This window comes from Vipera berus (assembly GCF_964194415.1).
Source record: "Vipera berus genome assembly, chromosome: 1".
Classification (NCBI taxonomy): domain Eukaryota; kingdom Metazoa; phylum Chordata; class Lepidosauria; order Squamata; family Viperidae; genus Vipera; species Vipera berus.
In genome coordinates this window covers 355780811-355801182 of record NC_138202.1, presented here as the reverse complement: position 1 = coordinate 355801182, position 20372 = coordinate 355780811, and the positions used below count along the sequence as shown (strand labels likewise).

At 43.6% G+C, this 20372-nt stretch overlaps 1 protein-coding gene across 1 annotated transcript in view; it reads right to left on the bottom strand.

Annotated features, from left to right (window-relative positions):
• The window catches only part of BRIP1 (BRCA1 interacting DNA helicase 1), a 118359-nt gene that overhangs the window by 58118 nt on the left and 39869 nt on the right, over positions 1 to 20372 (bottom strand). The window contains exons 8-14 of the mRNA XM_081346670.1: positions 19639 to 19860; positions 15940 to 16139; positions 15467 to 15599; positions 13243 to 13388; positions 12959 to 13124; positions 10759 to 10899; positions 8907 to 9068 (exon numbers count right to left, since the gene is read on the bottom strand). Coding sequence (XP_081202796.1) covers positions 8907 to 9068; positions 10759 to 10899; positions 12959 to 13124; positions 13243 to 13388; positions 15467 to 15599; positions 15940 to 16139; positions 19639 to 19860 — 1170 coding nt within the window. The remainder of the gene's footprint in view (positions 1 to 8906; positions 9069 to 10758; positions 10900 to 12958; positions 13125 to 13242; positions 13389 to 15466; positions 15600 to 15939; positions 16140 to 19638; positions 19861 to 20372) is intronic.

Genomic DNA, 20372 nt, shown 5'->3' with positions numbered 1-20372 from the left:
ACTCCCAGAATTCCTGAGCCAGCTGGCTCAGGAATTCTGGGAGTTGAAGTCCATGAGTCATAAAAGAGCCGAGGTTGCCTACCCCTGGTCTAGGGAAAATAGAAGAAGGAAGAAGTATTGTCTACGTTCATCACCTCGAGCAGCTTATAAAATAATAAAAGGAGGATAAAAATCTACTATTTTTTTTTTAAAAAAAGACATATAATCACAGATATTGCCAAAAGTCATTGTTCAACCCTAAGTCCAGTCTAACAGCCTTTGCCCTAGAACAGGGGTGTCAAACTGCCGGCCCGCGAGGCGGACGTGTCATGACAAAAGCACGCCCGCCCCATTGCCGCCAATGGGGAAAAAGCTCCGATATGTCGCACGACGTCACGTGACGTCGCAAGTTTGACATGTCTGCTCTAGAATGTTCTTTTTGCTATCGATGTTTTATCTGGCTGGCTGAGGAATTCTGGGAGTTGAAGTCCACAAGTCATAAAAGGGCCAAGTTTGAAGACCCCTGTTCTAGATTATCCTAGATGATTTTTCCTTCCTTCCCTGAAGTCCTCAACTTACAGTACAAGTTGAGTGGTCTTTGAAATGGCAATCACATGAGCTCGGGATACCGCGACCGTCGTAAATACATGCCAGTTGCCAAGCGCCCACATTTTCATCATGTGACCTGCACTTAAAATAGTCTTTATGCTCTAGAACAGAGCTCCCCAACCTTTTCGGCACCAGGGACCGGTTCTGTGGAGAGAGGTTTTTCCACGGACCGGAGAGTGCCTGGTTTTGTGTGCTCTCTGCATTGCACGGATGGGGCTTTGCTTGTTTTTGCGGACCGGTTTTTTATTTATTTATTTTAATTCCATTTATATCCCGCCCTTCTCCGAAGACTCAGGGCGGCTTACAAGCTTAGCAGTAGCCTTCATTCTATGTATATGCCTGCTTATTAGGGCTTTCACCCCCCCAAGCGGCATTATTACAAAGTCAGCTTAATTGCCCCCAACAATCTGGGTCCTCATTTTACCTACCTCGGAAGGATGGAAGGCTGAGTCAACCTTGAGCCTGGTGGGATGCGAACCTGCACTAATTGCAGGCAGCTGGTGTTACTTAAGGAGGCATTAGCCCACTGCTCCACCAAGGCTTGATTTTCTGGACCCAAATAATCTGTATTTCTGTTTCTTGTTTTTTAAGGAGAAGACATCCAGAGTCATTTGGACAATCTATAAATCATACCAACATGCTGAGACCCTAGAAAGAGTACAGAGAAGAGGAACAAAGATGATTAGGGGACTGGAGGCTAAAACATATGAAGAACAGTTGCTGGAATTGGGTACGTTTAGTCCAATGAAGAGAAGGACTAGGGGTGACATGAAAGCAGTGTTCCAATATTTGAGGGGCCGCCACAAAGAAGAGGGAGTCAAGCTATTCTCCAAAGCGCCCGAAGGCAGGACAAGAAGCAATGGATGGAAACTAATCAAGGAGAGAAGCAACCTAGAACTAAGGAGAAATTTCCTGACAGTGAGAACAACTAACCAGTGGAACAACCTGCCTCCAGAAGTTGTGAATGCTCCAACACTGGAAGTTTTTAAGAAGAGACTGGGCAGCCATTTGGGCAGGGGGTTGGACTAGATGACCTCCAAGGTCCCTTCCAACATTATTATTGTTGTTGTTGTTGTTGTTGTTGTTGTTATATTGATACTGTTCTGAGATGTGGAAGGGACAGTTTGCTCGAGTTTTGCAGCATAATATTCAAAGACTATCATTGAGTGACCAAGAGACCAAATCTCTCCCCACTGCCTATTTCTCCCTTCCCCACCCCATAATTGCTAGTCTCCCTCAAATAAAAGTTTTATGTGGGAAAAATCAGCACCCAGTGGATGGAGAAACAATTTGCACACCTCCGTCTAGGCCCAGCTAGACAACTCCTGCTTGATCACTGTGGTAGAAAACTTTCTCATGTGTTTTGAGGAGAAAAGACACCTATACATTTGTAACGTAAAGCCTACAAGACAATCATGTAGTCAGAAGAGACCTTAGCAATAATCTAATCCAGAGGTCTCCAAACCTGGCCACTTTAAGACTTGTGGACTTCAACTCCCAGAATTCCCCAGCCAGCATGGAATTCTGGGAGTTGAAGTCCACAAGTCTTAAAGTGGCAAGTTTGGAGACCCCTCATCTAATCCAACTGCCTCCACCATAGAAATTCTGCTAAAGCATCTCTGGCAGACAATCTTCTGGGTTCTGCCTAAAGAGTCGAGGAGAATGGAACCATGCCATGTTCTACTGATTGACAGCTGGCAGTCAGGAAGTTCCTCCCGATGTCTACATTGCACGTCCGTTCTTATAAATTTTTTCTCTCAGATGCTGGTTTTGCCCTCTGGGCCCAACTCTCTCTTCTGGATAACCACTGCACATTATCATTGGGTCAAGAGTTTTTAAAACCGAGGAAAAAACAACTCTCCAGATACTGAAAGAAGAGGGAAGGACCAGTGACGGGATTCAGCCGGTTCACACCGGTTTGGCAGAAAAATATTGTTGAGTTCGGAGAACCGGCTGAATGCACACCGCTTCCGGAAGTCCATTCTAAGCCTGGCAGGCCTGGAGGAGGCCTCCCAGGCCTAGAACGGCCCGCCGGAAGTGCGGGGATGCTGCTTCCGGAAGTCCGTTCTAGGCCTCAGAGGCCCAGGCCTGCATCCACGCAGAGAACCAGTTGTTCAGGGACTTGAATCCCACCACTGGGGAGGACCCTAACCCAAACCACTTCCACAAGTCCACAAAAGGAGGGCCTCTGACCCAAACCACTGAAGCCATCTCAGATGCAAAGAGCAGAACAGACTTACGCAACCTCTACAGAAGAGTGGATCGCCCCGAAGGGGGAATTCTAAGAGTTGTAAACTGGCATCAGTACCACCCCCACCCGAGATGAGGCAATTCACAATAAAGAGCTATAAGCTAGCAATATCAAAAACGATCAGGGATGGGGCTAACCTAGAACTAAGGAGAAATTTCCTGACAGTGAGAACAATTGATCAGTGGAACGGTTTGCCTCCAGAAGTTTTGGGTGGTGCTCTATCACTGGAGGTTTTTCAGAACAGATTGGACAACCGTTTGCCTGAAATGGTGTAGGGCCTTCTGTTTGAGCAGGGGGTTGGACTAGAAGACCTCCAAGGTCCCTTCCAACACTGTTATTCTAAGGTCAGCTCCATCCCTGTAAACTTTCCTTAAATCTCTCAAAACTTCATTGGGTCAACAGACCTGAAAGTCTCAAGGGAATGTTGAGCTGATGAAGTGGCTTCATTGCCTGTAACATAAGATAGTCTGTCCTTGCCTTTCGGTTATAGACTAATGGCTTAATTGTTGATTGTTTTCAATATTGCTAGTTTTCTAGCTCTTTATGGTGAATTGCCCAGAAGCACCTTTTGTGAGATGGACAGCTTTATAAAAATAGAATAGAATAGAATAGAATAGAATAGAATAGAATAGAATAGAATAGAATAGAATAGAATAGAATAGAATAGAATAGAATAGAATATTTATTTATTTATTTATTTAATTAAATTTTTATACCGCCCTTCTCCCGAAGGACTCAGGGCGGTGAACAGGGCATATCTTAAAACTACAAAAGTACAAAAGTTAAAAAGAATTAAATTATTGCCCACAATAAAAACAATAATATATATATAAAAATATTAAAACCCTAAGTAATTCCCCATCAGGCCAGGCCAGCTTGTTCAAATAAATGGGTCTTTAACCCGCGCCGGAAGGAGCGGAGATCCGGTGCCATCCGGAGCTCAACCGGCAGCTGATTCCACAAAGCCGGAGCGCCCACAGAGAAGGCCCTCCCCCTGGGGGCCACCAGTCGACATTCTCTGACTGGAGGCACCCTGAGGAGGCCCTCTCTGTGGGAACGCACGGGGCGGAGGGGAGTCGACGCCGGCAGCAGGTGGTATAGAATAGAATAGAATAGAATAGAATAGAATAGAATAGAATAGAATAGAATAGAATAGAATAGAATAGAATAGAATAGAAAATATGGAATAGAATAGAATAGAATAGAATAGAATAGAATAGAATAGAATAGAATAGAATAGAATAGAATAGAATAGAATAGAATAGAATAGAATAGAATAGAAGAATAGAATAGAATAGAATAGAATAGAATAGAATAGAATAGAATAGAATAGAATAGAATAGAATAGAATAGAATAGAATAGAAGAATAGAATAGAATAGAATAGAATAGAATAGAATAGAATAGAATAGAATAGAATAGAATAGAATAGAATAGAAGAATAGAATAGAATAGAATAGAATAGAATAGAATAGAATAGAATAGAATAGAATAGAATAGAATAGAATAGAATAGAATAGAATAGAATAGAATAGAAATGGAAGGGACCTTGGAGGTCTTCTAGTCCAGCCCCCTGCTCAAGCAGAAGAACCTATATGATAACTAGATAAATATCATGAGTACATCAAATCTCGGATAAGGCAGTACAAGGAGTCCTTCACAATTTGATCACAATTCAGCTCAAAATTTCCATTGCTAAGCAAGTCAGTTGTGAAGTGAATTTCACCCCATTTTGCGACCTTGCTTGCCACGGATGTTAAGTGAATCACAGCACTTGTTAAGTTAGTAACACGGTTGTTAAGTGATTCTGGCTTTCTCATTGACTTTGCTCATCAGAAGATTGCAATCACATGACCCCAGGACACTTCAACCATCATAAATATGAGTCAGTTGCCAAGCTTCCGAATTCTGATCACATGACCATGGGGATTCTGCAACGGTCATTTAAGTATGAAAACCAGCCATGTCATTTCTTCCAGCACCGTCGTAATTTCGAACAGTCACTAAATGAACTGTTGTTAGGTTGAGGACTTACTTGCACGTGCCAGTTCCCAGGCGTCCGAATTCTGATCATGTGACCGTGGGGATGCTGCAACAGTCGTTAAGTGTAAAAAACGGTCATAAATCTTTTTTTAAGTGCTGTTGTAACTTTGAACGGTCATTAAATGAACGGTTGTAAGTCGAGGACTATCTGCATACTTGAGCGCGAGTCCAAAAGTTAAGGACAATTCACGTGAAATTCCAAACTCTCGTTGCACGTGCCATCCCCTTCTTCCCAGCCCACGCAGTCTCTCTCACACACACATGTGCACACCGCAAAAAAACATCCCCCTCTTTATCTGGATATTGTCGTTTTATTGTTTCCAACTTTTAAAAAAAAGTTGGAAGGGAGGAAATGGGTCCCCGTCAGACCTAGTGGGGGGGGAAGGACTGCACTTGCTCAATGTCTGTGGCTTTTGCACAGTTCCAGATGTCTTGCGCATGAATCATGCGCGGCCTCAATCTCTCTTTTTGAAACTTGAGAACGTGCAAATTGCATTCAAGCTTCTCGTCCCTCATTAATGGTCCCGTCACAAGCCCAGCACTCTGGAAAAAGCTTTTTTTTTTGGCCTCTGTTTAAAGTTTGTGATGTTGCCATTGACTCACATTTAACAGCCAGTGCTCAAAGCCTCATGCTTTTAAAGCAGGGGAATTCAACAGGCTGCCTTCTTTAACTTGGGGGTGGGGGGTGGGGGAGGGAAGGGGGGGTAATTTATTGAACTTAATTCAGATCACTCTCCTTTCTTCCTGCAACCTGAAACATTCCTACTCAAGATCTAATAGGAGACATATTTGAATATTTCCCACATTATTTCGGATACCCTTAAGGTTATGAGTGTGTTCCTCCAACATAAATGAAAATCAATGACGAAACTGAGGGGGGTGGGATTTTTTTTTATTTTTCCAAATAAGGAGGAGAAAAATCTAAAAATGAAATTTAGTGTCCCATTAGACTGTGTTGTTTCTCTGGGTTATATATATACAGTATGTGTGTGTGTGTATGTGGTTATATGCATAATCTTTTGTCATGTTATATAGTGTATATTGGAGGTGGTTACCCTTTGAGAGCTGATTGCAATGAAATTTTATTTTAATGTACGCTGATTAGTCTACATTTAAAGTGACAATAAAGTTATTCTATTCTATTGTATTTATTTCAATTAAGATTGTATGCTATTACTATTTCAAATAAGATTCTATTCTATTATTATTTCAGTTAAGATTCTTTTCTATTCTATTTTTATTTCAATTAAGATTCTATTTTATTTTTATTTCAATTAAGATCCTATTCTATTCTGTTTTATTATTTCATTCTATTCTATTCTATTCTATTCTATTCTATTCTATTCTATTCTATTCTATTCTATTCTTTATTTCAATTAAGATTCTATTCTATGCTGTTGTGTTCTAATATTATTCTATTCTATTCTATTCTATTCTATTCTATTCTATTCTATTCTATTCTATTCTATTTTAATCTAATCTAATCTAATCTAATCTAATCTAATCTAATCTAATCTAATAATAATAAGAAGAAGTTGGAAGGGACCTGGGAGGTCATCTAGTAGTCCAACCCCCTGCTCAGGCAGGAAACCGTATACCAGTGATGGCAAACCTTTTAGAGACCAAGTGCCCAAACTGCAACCCAAAACCCACTTACGTATCATCGGGTGCCGGATGGGCATGGCCCTTTGGGTGGGTGTGGCCAATTTTGTGGGCATGGCCCATTGGGTGGGCGTGTCTGCAGTCGTAATGGCAGACTGGGTGGGACTAAAAAGTTCAAGCAATCAATTCTAACTTTGCGAGAACTTTTTTTTCCCCGCGAGAAGCTGAAATTGATTGATTGAACCTTTTTTGTGTGTACACGGCGGCGGAGGCCTAAAGCGAAAAGGTTTTATAAAACCCAGCTGAAGGCCTAGGACTGGGGCAACGGCGCGCGTGCCCACAGAGAGGGCTCTGAGTGCCACCCGTGGCACCCGTGCCATAGGTTTGCCACCACGGCCCTATACCATTTCAGACAAATGGCTGTCCAGTCTCTTCTTAAAAACTTCCAGTGTTGGAGCATTCACCACTTCTGGAGGCAGGTTGTTCCACTGGTTAATTGTTCTAACTGTCAGGAAGTTTCTCCTTACTTCTCTTAGTTATTCTATTCTATTCTATTCTATTCTATTCTATTCTATTCTATTCTATTCTATTCTATTCTATTCTATTCTATTCTATTCTATTCTATTCTATTCTATTCTATTCTATTCTATTCTATTCTATTCTATTCATCAATGTGTCCAGCAATTCAACAGTCATAAGTGTGAAAAATGGTCATAAGTCACTTTTTTCAGTGATGCAACTTTGAACGGTCGCTAAATGAACTGTTGTAACTTGAGGACCACCTGTAAACGGCTGGGTTCCTTTTCAAAGAACCAAGAAAAAAAGTTCACCAGTTGCCTAAGAGTGCTTTGTAAAACTTTCCTTTCTCCGATTTCAGATTTAATTTAAAATAACCGAGCGGGCTCATTCCCATGGTTTCGTGGGCCTGCTTTCCCAGGGCCCCAAGTGGACGCGGCCAGGATGAAAAATGGCCATTCACCATCTCCCTTGCACATAATTATTTTACAAGAAGTGTTTACCGTCATATACTTAGTGCTCTGGCCCTTGACCAAATCAATCTTCAAGAGGAAGACTCAACACTGAGAACGGTCAAAATTTCCCCAATAATAATAATAAAAAATGAATAATATTTCAGTGTCGGGGTCTATCGGTACCATGCAAAGTTCCCATCGCAGCATCCCTGCGATGTAAAACAATTAAGACTTTCACCACCATCCCTCTTGACCTGGGATAGCAGACATATTGAATGAATCACGGCCAAGATGCAGAGACACCAGGCAGGGTGTATTTAAAAGGAGACAGATTGGCGACAGGCACTTGAAGGACCCTTATCTTAATCTCGTTTAAAAGCACCTCGGGTTTTTCTGCGTCATCTTTTCACTTCATAATATTCTGCTTTATGGGAGGGTATGTGTGCTTCCCCGGATAGCTACCCATTTGACTAAAATGTTTTTATCGCTCGCGTTAATTTACCGCGGTGGCCGGCCCCCATCGGTAAGGCTTGCAAGACTTTGGGATCAGTCACGATTTGTTTTTTTGTTTTTTTTTGAAATGGCCACAACTAAAGCTCGCATCAATGGGCCGGCTTAAAACGGTAGACAGAATCAAATCTTTGGACGGCAACGGATATACAAAAAGCCACCATTTGATGGAGTAGTAAAAGTGAAGGGGATAAAATGGCCGATTTGGAGCAGACTTACCCCCCCCACCTCCTTTTTGGGAAAGAAAAGGAACTGATGTACGGGTAGACTTTGAACCGTCAGTAAATGAACTTACATTTACATTTGGATGCTTGACTTATGGCAGTTCATTTAGTGACGGTTCAAAGTTACGACGGCACTGGGGGAAAAACGGTGACTTATGACTGTTTTTTTTTTACACTTATCCCTGTGGGTCATATGATCAAAATTCAGACGCTTGGCAACTGACTCATGTTTACGACGGTCCCGGGCTCATGTGATCCTCTTTTGCGGCCTTCTGAAGAGCAAAGTCAATGGGCAAACCAGGTTCACTTAGCAACCGTGTTAGTAAATTAAGAACTGCGACGATTCACTTAACAAATGTGGCAAGGAAAGTCGTAAAATGGGCCAAGACTCACTTAACAAATGTCACACACACACACACACACACACACACACACACACACACACACATTTTTCCCCCCTCAACAATGGTAGCTTATCACCTCCTGGCTGATCTTCTGCTAACTTCCCCCAGGACAGGGGTAGGCAACCTTGGCTCTTTTGTGACTCCTGGACTTCAACTCCCAGAATTCCTGAGCCAGCCAGGTTGCCTACCCCTGCCCCAAAAGAAAGAATCTTTTAATTCACAAATGGCTCTTTCTAAACAAGAGTCAAAGCACAAAACACACACACACACACACACACACACACACCTCTCTGGAAAAAAGTGATGGGCTTTACCTTGTAAGAGGGCAAAAAGCACAAAACTCCACGTGGTACCGTCCGACAGACTGACAGCAAGAGCTCGCCAACTTCATCTTGAAACTCAAAAGTTTCCGTGTGCTGGAAAGTTGCCAGTAGCTGCCTGTGTTTTGGGCCGGCTCCAACGGTACCGACCCAGACCTGTTGGGATATGAATGGGGACATTGGTAAGCAAATTTTATTCAGGAATGAAATTCCAGGTTGAAGAAAACGGTAAAGCCAGGATTTAAAGGAGATTGTATAAATGGATTCTGACAGAGATGATCCACCTCATGCAATAAAGTGCTGGGAGGACTTAACAACGGTTCGTTAGCCACCATTTAAAATTACAACGGCACTGACTTATGACCGTTTTTCACACTTACGACCATTGCATTATCCCCACGGGGGGGCACATGATCAAAATTCAGACGCTTGGCAACTAACTCGTATCTGTGACGGTCGCAGTGTCCCGGGGGGGGGTCACTTGATCCCCTTTTGTGACCTTCCGACAGGCAAAGTCAAGGGGGAAGCCAGATTCACTTAACGACCGTGTTGGTAACTTAACAACCGTGGTGATTCGCTTACCAACGGTGGCAAGGACGGTCGCAAAATGGGGCAAGGCAGACTGAACAAACGTCTCACTTAACAACATAAATTTTGGGGCTCAACTGTGGTCGTAAGTCGAGGACCACTGTCATTGAGCCTGGAATTAGGATTGTAGTCATGCTGGTCATTAAGCGGGTCACTATGGGACGTTGGCCAACGTTACAACCTTTTTTTGAAACGGTCCTTAAGCAAGCACCGTGGTCCATAAGCCAATGCATTGTCTGTAGTGGGTATTTTTTGCTGGAAGTAAAGGCCAATTTCTGACAAAAACATGAGACCCTGTAAACGGCCTTAAATGCAGGCTGGTTGTTGAGTACCTTAAATGTGATCACGTGACCATCTGGGGGGGGGAGGAACTTTGAATCCAGATCATAAGCAGCCTGGGGGAGGTCCATATAACTTTGAGCAGCCACTAAACAACCTGTCGTAAACTGAGGACTACTTGTACGTTTAAAAAGATCTTAACATCCAAGTCTTCCTAAACACTAATAATAATAATAAATAGATAGATAGATAGATAGATAGATAGATAAATATAAAGATAATGATAACAACAGCAACAGCAACAACAACAACCACAATAAAGTTAGAAGGGACCTTGGAGGTCATCTAGTCCAACCCCCTGCTCAGGCAGAAAACCCTATACCATTTCAGACAAATGGCCGGCCAGTCTCTTCTTAAAAACTTCCAGTGTTGGAGCATTCACAGCTTCTGGAGGCAAGGAGTTCCACTGGTTAGTTGTTCTATCTGTCAGGAAGTTTCTCCTTTAGTTCCAGGTTGCTTCTCTCCTTGATGATGAGTTTCCATGCGTTGCTTCTCCTCTTGCCTTCAGGTGCTTTGGAGAATTGCTTGACTCCCTCTTCTCTGGGGCAGCCCCTGAGATACTGGTAGACTGCTATCATGTCCCCCCTCGTCCTTCTCTTCATTAAACTAGACATACCGAATTCCAGCAACCATTCCTTATATGTTTCAGCCTCCAGTCCCCCTGATCGACTTTGTTGCTCTTCTCTGTACTCTTTCTAGAGTCTCAACATCTTTTTTACATCGTGGTGACCAAAACTGGATGCCGTATTCCAAGTGTGGCCTTACCAAGGCATTGTAAAGTGGTATTAACCCTTCACGTGATCTTGATTCTAATCCCTCTGTTAATGCAGCCTAGCACTGTGTTGGCTTTGTTGGCAGCTGCAGCACACTGAATGAATGAACCTCAGAATGAATTGACTGCTGAATGAACAGAGCTTACCTGTGAATTTCTAATGACATGGTTCGCTTCGAGCTGAATGGAGAAGTTCACCCCGAGCTCGGATGAAAAGGAATCCATCGGAGAAAGCGTTCCCGAGGTTAAGACGATGGATCTGACCACGCTGCTTAAACTGGAGAAGGCCTACGGAGAATAAATAGACAAAACATTCCCGTGTTTGTGGCTTTCAAGTAGAGATCTGTAAATCCCCAAAACAGGCCTACAGTAGGCAGTCCTCAACTTGGAGAGCAGATTTTTTGTTGTTAAGCACGGCAGTTTTTCAGTGAGTCACACCCCATTTTACAACCTGTTTTGCCATAGTCAATAAGCAAATCATCTGCATTTGTTAGGTTCATAACGTAGGAGCGCGGTGCTTCGAGTGGTTGAAACGCTGGGCAGGGTCAGGGATCCCGCCCTGGACCTTCTCCGGAGGCGAGTTCAGAGGAGGAGGGTGAGTTTGAGTCGGCAAAGGAAAGCGCGCAGCCAAATACTGGTTAGGATCGGGGCTCAGAGAATGCTAACCTGATGGAGCAGCTGCCCCCGACCCTTTTCAATGAGGAGGAGGAGGAAGAGGTGGAGTTCACACCTCCTCCTGTTCCCAGGTCATGCAGAGCAGAAAGGAGGCAGGCACAACGCGGGTCAGCCAGACTATTCGTGAGGAGGCAGCCTCGCCTCGGATGAAGGGATGCACTGGCGTTACCTACTTAATCCCGTCCTGAGGACTCGAGCGTTGCTGGAACAACATGCCCAGTTCTGTGCCTTGTATCCTGACTGCTTTCCTGGATTTTGTGGGTCTCCATTTGACAAGGTTACCCAGTGACTCTTGCTACACTGAGGTTGAAATCTGGACCTGTGCAACAGGGGTGCTTTCCGAGAACTGTTTGGAGTGGGGGGGGGTTGACTAAGCACCCGTAGAACTCTTGCCATACGTGCATATGTGTGTGTGGGGGGGGGAGCAGGGCAGCACAGGCAGGAGGTTAGCAAGCCGGCGTTTGAGACCCGAGAGCTGCTAAGGGGTGGGGCTGAGCTCCCATCCTCCACTCTAGCTCCTGCCGGGGTCATGAAAGGAGTCCCCAAATGGGCGTCCCCGGGGCAACGGTGATGTTGTTGGCTACATCCTTTCAACCTGAAAGAGCCTCGGTGTTCTGTCCCAGCCTATGTGAGTCCTTGTTAACTCACAAGGACAAACCCCTCTTTTAACAAGTAGGCTGGAAATGCAGGAAAAACAAACCCCTTTTAATATTTACAGACCTGCAAAATGTCCCCAAAACAAAGGCAAACAAAACACGATTCAAACGGAGAATTGTTCACAGGCAAGGCAATCAGAACATGATGTCATGAAACTTGAGTCCTTTGCAAATGGTTGCCTTCAGCAACCAGCACCGCCCACACCTTCCCTTTTTATTATGCAGCCCCCAAGGGGTGGCTTCTCAATGCTTTCTCCTCCGCCCTTGGAGTTGCCCCATTGCCTCCCTCTGTCCTACTCTTGTTGCCTGTCGGCGTTTGTGAGTGTCTATGATGTCTTCCAGCTGTGAGTCCTCAGAGTCTGACTCAGCTTCCCAGCACAGCTGGGTCTCAGCCTGAGCACGAGTGGAAGGGCCAGGCTCTTTATCAGATTGTAAGTCCTGGAGCTCATCAGAGCCTTCCTCCGACTCTGATGGCTCTCCAGGGCCCTCCTCCTCCTCCTCTGATTCCCCAGACTCAGCTGCTGGGTCCACTGGCTGGCACGGAATCACAACACTTGGTGGTTCTGACTCGAGTGCAAAAAACCAACAACAGCAAAAGAACACCCATTTAATAATATGGTTGTTAAGCAAATTTGGCTTTCCCCACTAACTTTGTTTGTGAGAAGTCAGCTGGGAAGGTTACAAATGGTGATCGCATGACCCTGGCTGCAACTGCCACTGTCGCAAGTACATGGCAGTTGCCAAGCCTCCAGATTTTGATCATGTGACCAGGAGGATGGTGTAACAGTAGTAAGTGCGGGAAAAACAGTCATAAGTCACTTTTTCAGCACTGCTGTATCTCCAAATGGCCGCTAAACGAATGACTGTAAGTCAAGGACTGCAGTACCTCTATTCTTGTCTGACATTATGCTACCAAAGATTTCCATTCAGCCAATCCAGAAGCCAAGGGTTACTGTTAGGTTTGTCTGTTTGTCCCTAAAAGCACAAGACGTTATTACCACATCTAAACGGCTTACCACAGCTGGATTCAAGCACCAGAAGTTGAGGCTGTTCACGGCCATTTTACGTCGTGATCTTTTCTGAGGACGGGCCAAAAAGCCTTCTTTATCCAGAATCTCAGGTGGATTTTCGTTCATCCAGGTGAAAGTTTGCTGCAGGGCAATTCGGTAATCGTCAGCAAATCTGAGGAGAAGCAAACTGAACATGTAGATAAATCCCTGAAAGTATATTGAATTCGGAGGACCGCAGTTGGTACATTGGAGGAAAAAAGAAGAAGAAGGGCAGTGAGACCTTTACTGACCGGTGGTTTTCTTTGAAAAGATACTGGATGACCATAAATAGACCTTTTAGGACAACTTGAGTCGAAGGACTGACAACTGGAACGGAAACCGACTGGTCTAACCCAGGGAGATTTTCTTCCTTCTCAAGCACAGCGCGAAGATGTTTCTAGGAAAGAGCAAAACGGCTAAAGAGAGACTTTAAAGAACCCACATAATTATTCCACGAGGATGGGGTTCCTCTGTTTACACTGCATTCAAAATAACAAGAATCCCAACAATATGCATTAAGAAAAGCCTGCCAAACATTTTGAAGACCAACACTGACAGGGCTGGTTGCTAGTATATCGACAGAGAGTAAAACCCTACTCCTTTCTAGCATGGATGATGTTACCTAGTTGGGTAATAAAACATCCACAAGAAAATAGCCAAGCTCAGAGAGCACCAAGGACCCCATGGTCCTCCTCCTCCTCCTCCATTCTTCAAATCCTATTCCCTTCTAGCACTGATGATGTAACCTAGTTGGGTCATGAAACATCTGCAAGAAAACCACCAAACCTAGAGAGCACCAAGGACCCCATGGTCCTCCTCTTACTACTCTTCCTCCTCCTACACTCTTCAAATCCTATTCCCTTCTAGCACTGATGACGTAAGCTAGTTGGGTCATGAAACATCTGCAAGAAAACAACCAAGCTCAGAGAGCACCAAGGACCCCATGGTCCTCCTCCTCTTCCTCCTTCTACACTCTTCAAATCCTATTCCCTTCTAGCACTGATGATGTAACCTAGTTGGGTCATGAAACATCTGCAAGAAAACCACCAAACCTAGAGAGCACCAAGGACCCCATGGTCCTCCTCCTACTACTCTTCCTCCTCCTCCACTCTTCAAATCCGATTCCCTTCTAGCACTGATGATGTAAGCTAGTTGGGTCATGAAACATCTGCAAGAAAACCAGCAAACTCATAGAGCACCAAGGACCCCATGGTCCTCCTCCTCCTCCTCCACTCTTCAAATCCGATTCCCTTCTAGCACTGATGATGTAACCTAGTTGGGTCATGAAACATCTGCGAGAAAACCAGCAAACTCAGAGAGCACCAAGGACCCCATGGTCCTCCTCCTCCTCCTCTTCCTCCACTCTTCAAATCCTATTCCCTTCTAGCACTGATCATGTAACCTAGTTGGGTCATGAAACATCTGCAAGAAAACAACTGAGCTTGAAGAGCATCAAGGACCCCACAATTCAACCATACAACTAGGGCTGTGAATTCAAGTCCATCTCAGCCATGAATCCATCTTGGTGACTTTCGGCCAGTCCCCCCCCCCTCTCTCTCACCTCACCTCACCTCACAGGGTTGTTGTTGTGAGGAAAATAGAAGGAGGAAAGAGTATTAGTTATGTCAGCTGCCTTGAGTTACTTGTGGAAAAAAAAACAATAAAAGGCGGGACACACAGAAATAGGATACATGAATAAAATAAACCCTGAGCTACAAATATGCACTTCTATTAGTATTTAATTAATGAATTGATTACTAGGTTTCTACAAAGCAAAATCCAAACAATTTAAGAACATCGTGCAAATTTGTTTTAGCCAGATGAATGTTAATACAGGTAGTCCTCGACGTACGATCACAACTGAGCCCAAAATTTAATGTTGTTAAGTGAGACATTTGTTAAGTGAGTTTTGCCCCATTTTATGACTTTTCTTGCCACAGTTTATTTCATTTATTTATTTATTTATTATTTAAATTTATATACCGCCCTATTCTCGTAGGACTCAGGGCGGTTTACAGGGAAAATTAAAATACATAGCATACAAAATGAAAATCAGTTAAAACTATTAATTAAATTACAGTCCCTGAAGTTAAACTAAAACCCAATTAAGTTGTTAAGTGAATCACTGCAGTTCATAACCCAGTTGTTAAGTGAATCTGGCTTCCCCCATTGACTTTGCTTGTCAGGTCACAAAAGGGGATCACATGACCCTGGGACACAGCAACGGTCATAAATATGAACCAGCTGCTAGGCATCTGAATTTTGATCACGTGATCATGGGGATGCTGCAAAGGTCGTAACTATGAAAAATGTTCATAAGTCACATTTTTCAGTGCCGCTGTAACTTTGAACAGTCACTAAACGAAGTATTAAAAGTTGAGGACTACCTGTATGCTGTTTTCACCATTGAGTTCCAAAACAGTTTTGAAGATGGCATCTTCAAACTGATTTTCATGTATCGTTAAAAATTCCTACCTGTAAAATGGGAAATGTGGCATCTGTAATTCCCATTTCATGCAAAATGGCCACCATTTGACTTCCGCTCCAGACTTTGTTTGAGGTCTCATAACCGCTCTGGATCAGCTGACTGCAGGCAAGCCTTAACCAACTGCAAAACAGGCAAATTTTATAGAATAGAATAGAATAGAATAGAATAGAATAGAATAGAATAGAATAGAATAGAATAGAATAGAATGGAATGGAATGGAATGGAATGGAATGGAATGGAATGGAATGGAATGGAATGGATCGGAACGGATCGGAACAGAACAGAACAGAACAGATGGAACAGAATAGAGTGAAATAATAATAGAATAAAATAGAATGGAATGGAATGGAACTAATTCATTTACTAAACAAATTTAGATGACCACCAAGTAACACAATCATTTCCACCTCAAAGTCCCGAAGCTCATTTTCACTCCAATGCTTAAGTGCTCTTCACTTACTTGGTCAGACTGTAGCACACAGCACGCAAAGGCTGGTGGTCCTTCGGCCTAATGTGGTTGTTCACCATCGCATCCAGCTCCTCTTGCGCCAACCTGAGCTGTTCCTCCGTCACGTTATAGCTGGCCGACTCCCGTGCACAGTCCTCAATATTGTGAGCTTCGTCTAAAATCAGCACCTGACCTTTCAGCTCAATTTCCATCTGCACAAAATGGAAATCAATTAGTTTATCAATTACCAAAAGCAGCCTTCTTTTTATTTTGGAAATAATAATAATAATAATAATAATAATAATAATAAGAAGAAGAAGAAGAAGAAGAAGAAGAAGAAGAAGAAGAAGAAGAAGAAGAAGAAGAAGAAGAAGAAGAAGAAGAAGAAGAAGAAGAAGAAGAAGAAGAAGAAGAAGAAGAAGTTGTTGTAAGGGACATTGAAGGTCATCTAGCCCAACCCCCTGCTCAGGCAGGAATCCCTATACCATTTCAGACAAATGGCTGTCGTGTCTCTTCTTAAAAACTTCCAGTGTTGGAGCATTCACCACTTCTGGAGGCAGGCTGTTCCACTGGTTAATTGTTCTCACTGTCAGGAAATTTCTCCTTAGTTCTAGGTTGCTTCTCTCCTTGACTAGTTTCCATCTGTTGCTTCTTGTCCTGCCTTCGGGCGCTTTGAAGAATAGCTTGACTCCCTCTTCTTTGGGGCAACCCCTGAGATACTGGAAGACTGCTATCATGTCCACCGCTCACCCTTCTCTTTATTAAACTGGACATACCCAATTCCAGCAAATTTGATTGCTTGGCATCCAACATGTATTTACAACGGTTGCAATAGCCTGGGGTCGTGTGTCCGTCATTTACAACTAAGCTGTGGTGGCCCAGTGGTTAGAAAGCAGTACTGCAGGCTATTTCTTCCAAGGTCGGTAAAATGAGGACCCAGATTGTTCGAGGGGGGGGGACGCAACAGGCTGACTCTGTAAGCCGCTTAGAGAGGGCTGTAAAGCCCTGTGAAGCAGTATATAAGTTTAAGTTCTACTGCTTCCTTCCTTTCCTTCTTTCTCTCCCTCCCTTTCCTCCTTCCCTCCCTCCTTCTTTCTCTCCCTCCCTTTCCTCCTTCCCTCCCTCCTTCTTTCTCTCCCTCCCTTTTCTCTCCTTCCTTCCTTCTTTCCTTCCTTTCCTGTCACGGTGATGCAATGGTTATTAGAATGCATCATTGCAGCCTAACTCTGCCCACTGCCAGGAGTTCGATCCTGACTGGCTCATGGTGGACTCAGCCTTCCATCCTTCCAAGGTCAGTAAAATGAGGACCCAGATTGTTGGGGGCAAGAGGCTGACTCTGTAAACCGCTTAGAGAGGGCACTGTGAAGCGGTATATAATCTAGGTGCTATTGCTTCCTTCCTTTCCTTCTTTCTCTCCCTCTTTTCTCCTTCCCTCCCTCCTTTCTCTTCTTTTTCTCCTTCCCTCCCTCATTCTTTCTCTCCCTTTTTCTCTTTCCTTCCTTCCTTCCTTCCTTCCTTCCTTCCTTCCTTCCTTCCTTCCTTCCTTCCTTCCCTGTCATGGTGGTGCAATGGTTAGAATGCATCATTGCAGCCTAACTCTGCCCACTGCCAGGAGTTCGATCCTGACTGGCTCATGGTGGATTCAGCCTTCCGTCCTTCCAAGGTCAGTAAAATGAGGAGCCAGATTGTTGGGGGCGAGAGGCTGACTCTGTAAACTGCTTACAGAGGGCGTGCCTGGCTGAGGAATTCTGGGAGTTGAAGTCCACAAGTCATAAAAGGGCCAGGTTTGAAGACCCCTGTTTTAGGAAGTCGTTAAAGCCATTTGGAGGCTTACCTGTGTCCTCACGGACCCCAAGGTCACCAAGGAATATTCTGTTGCCTGCTCTCAAAAGTGTACAGACACATAATACAGACATAAACATGCTATATACCAGATGTCCCCAACCTTTTGGGCACCAGAGACCGGTTCTGTGGAGAGAGCTTTTTTTCGTGGACTGGAGGCTGTGTGGTTTTGTGTGCTGCCTGCATCCCACGGATGGAGCTTTGTTTGTTTGTGTGGACCGGTTGCTGGCATGCCTTGGCCCAGTACTGGTCCATGGACCGGGGGTTGGGGACCCCTGCTATATACAACATACATATAAACCCACACCTTTACATATAAATGCATATAAATATTAATCACTGTTCATCTTGAATACATAGCGGAAAGACGAAGCCTGAGAGTTCACAAGGTTGATGTTATTTGGAACACTGTGAATGCTCCAACACTGGAAGTTTTTAAGAAGAGACTGGGCAGCCATTTGTCTGAAATGGTAGGGTTTCCTGCCTGAGCAGGGGGTTGGACTAGGTGACCTCCAAGATCCCTTCCAACTCTATTATTATTATTGTTGTTGTTGTTGTTGTTGTTGTTGTTGTTGTTATTATTATTATTATTATTATTATTATTATTATTATTATTGCTGCTGCTGCTACTACTACTACTACTACTATTCATAAAACATGAAACTAAGTCAACTGAACACTCAAATTGACTGGCACTAATGGTTGACACGGGCTGCTGCCAGCATCCTATGTATCAACCAGGAATCTCCTTAAAATGTAAGATGTTCCAAGTAGCGCAGTATTTTGTAGCTTTGCTGGAGTTATTGCAGGAAGCTGCAATTTCTTGATGTGTTTTGCAAAGTTTTTGGACATAGTTCCCAGTGCCCCGATGACAATGGGTATCACTGTTACACGTTTCATCAATAATCGCGCAGATTCGATGGCCAGGTCACGGTATTTCGTATTTTTTTCCAGATTATTATTATTATTATTATTATCATTATTATTATTATTATTATTATTATTATTATTATTAGTAGTAGTAGTAGTAGTAGTAGTAGTATAGGGACGCGGTGGCTCAGTGGGTTAGGACGCTGAGCTTGTCGATCAGAAGGTCGGCAGTTTGGCGGGTCAAATCCCGAGTGCCGCGTAGCAGAGTGAGCGCCTGTTACTCATCCCAGCTTCTGCCAACCTAGCAGTTCGAAAGCACGTAAAAATGCAAGTAGAAAAATAGGGACTACTCCGGTGGGAAGGTAACAGCGTTCCGTGCGCCTTTGGCGTCTAGTTATGCTGGCCACATGACCACGGAGACGTCCTCGGACAAGCGCTGGCTCTTCGGCTTTGAAACGGAGATGAGCACCGGCCCCTAGAGTCGGAAATGACTAGCACGCATGTGCGGGGGAACCTTTACCTTTACCTTTAGTAGTAGTAGTAATAGTAGTAGTTTTTATTGAATTTTATAAGGTTGGGGAAAGGGTAGGACCAGGATAGGGTTTAAGGGGTAGGGTTAGGATCGGGATTGGGTTTGGGACAGGATTGGGAACAACATTGGGGTTGCCCCCCAGTAACATTTTCAAGGTTTAGCAAACAGACTATTGTCCGGGTACAGGTGTTCAGTGTAATGCTAATTAATATAATAGTAAAGAGCTGTAGTGAATATGCTAAGCAATAATCATAAACAGTATCAGTTGGTCAATACATATCATTCTTCTTACTAATATATATTCAAAATAACATATCACATGTCTTCTTGTTGTTATTATTATTATTATGGATGTTCTGCTTCGGATAGCATGGAGCCCCCTCCTCCCAGAAGGTAGCAAGGAAAACAAGTCGTGAAGAGGATGTGCAGCATCCCAGACAATCCTGGGCAAAGATATTCATACTTACGCTTTCTCTTATCTGAGAGTCCAAAAGGTAGTTGTATGGACAGAACACAATCTCAGCATACGCCATTAGCTCACGAGCTGCAAAGTAGGCACAGGATCGGAGTTTCTTTCCCAAGCTCACCAATTCTTCCAGATCCCAAGTCTGATGTTTTCTATCCACCGATGGCATCGAGAGACGCTCAGTCAGCCTATGGGCTCCGTGATAAAAAGAACAAGACACGCCCTGGAAGCAGACAATTGAGATTTTTTTTTTAAAAAAAAAACCAGCAACAACCACGAACCTTCACGTGCAGGTAGTCCTCAACTTACAGCCATTCATTTAGTGACCATCCTAAGTTAAGAAGAGACTGGACAGCCATTTGTCTGAAATGGTATAGGGCCTCTTAGTGGAGCAGAGGGTTGGACTAGATGACCTCCAAGTTCCCTTCCAATGTTGTTGTTGTTGTTATTGTTTATTATTATTATTATTATTATTATTATTATTATTATTATTATTATTATTATTACTACTACTACTACTACTACTACTACTACTACTACTACTACTACAATAAATGTAAGTGACATATAAACACCAGAGGGTAGGACACGAAGCAACGGATGGAAACTCATCAAGCAGAGAAGCAACCTAGAACTCAGGAGAAACTTCCTGGCAGTGAGAACAATTAACCAGTGGAACAACCTGCCTCCAGAAGCTGTGAATGCTGCAACACTGGAAGTTTTTAAGAAGAGACA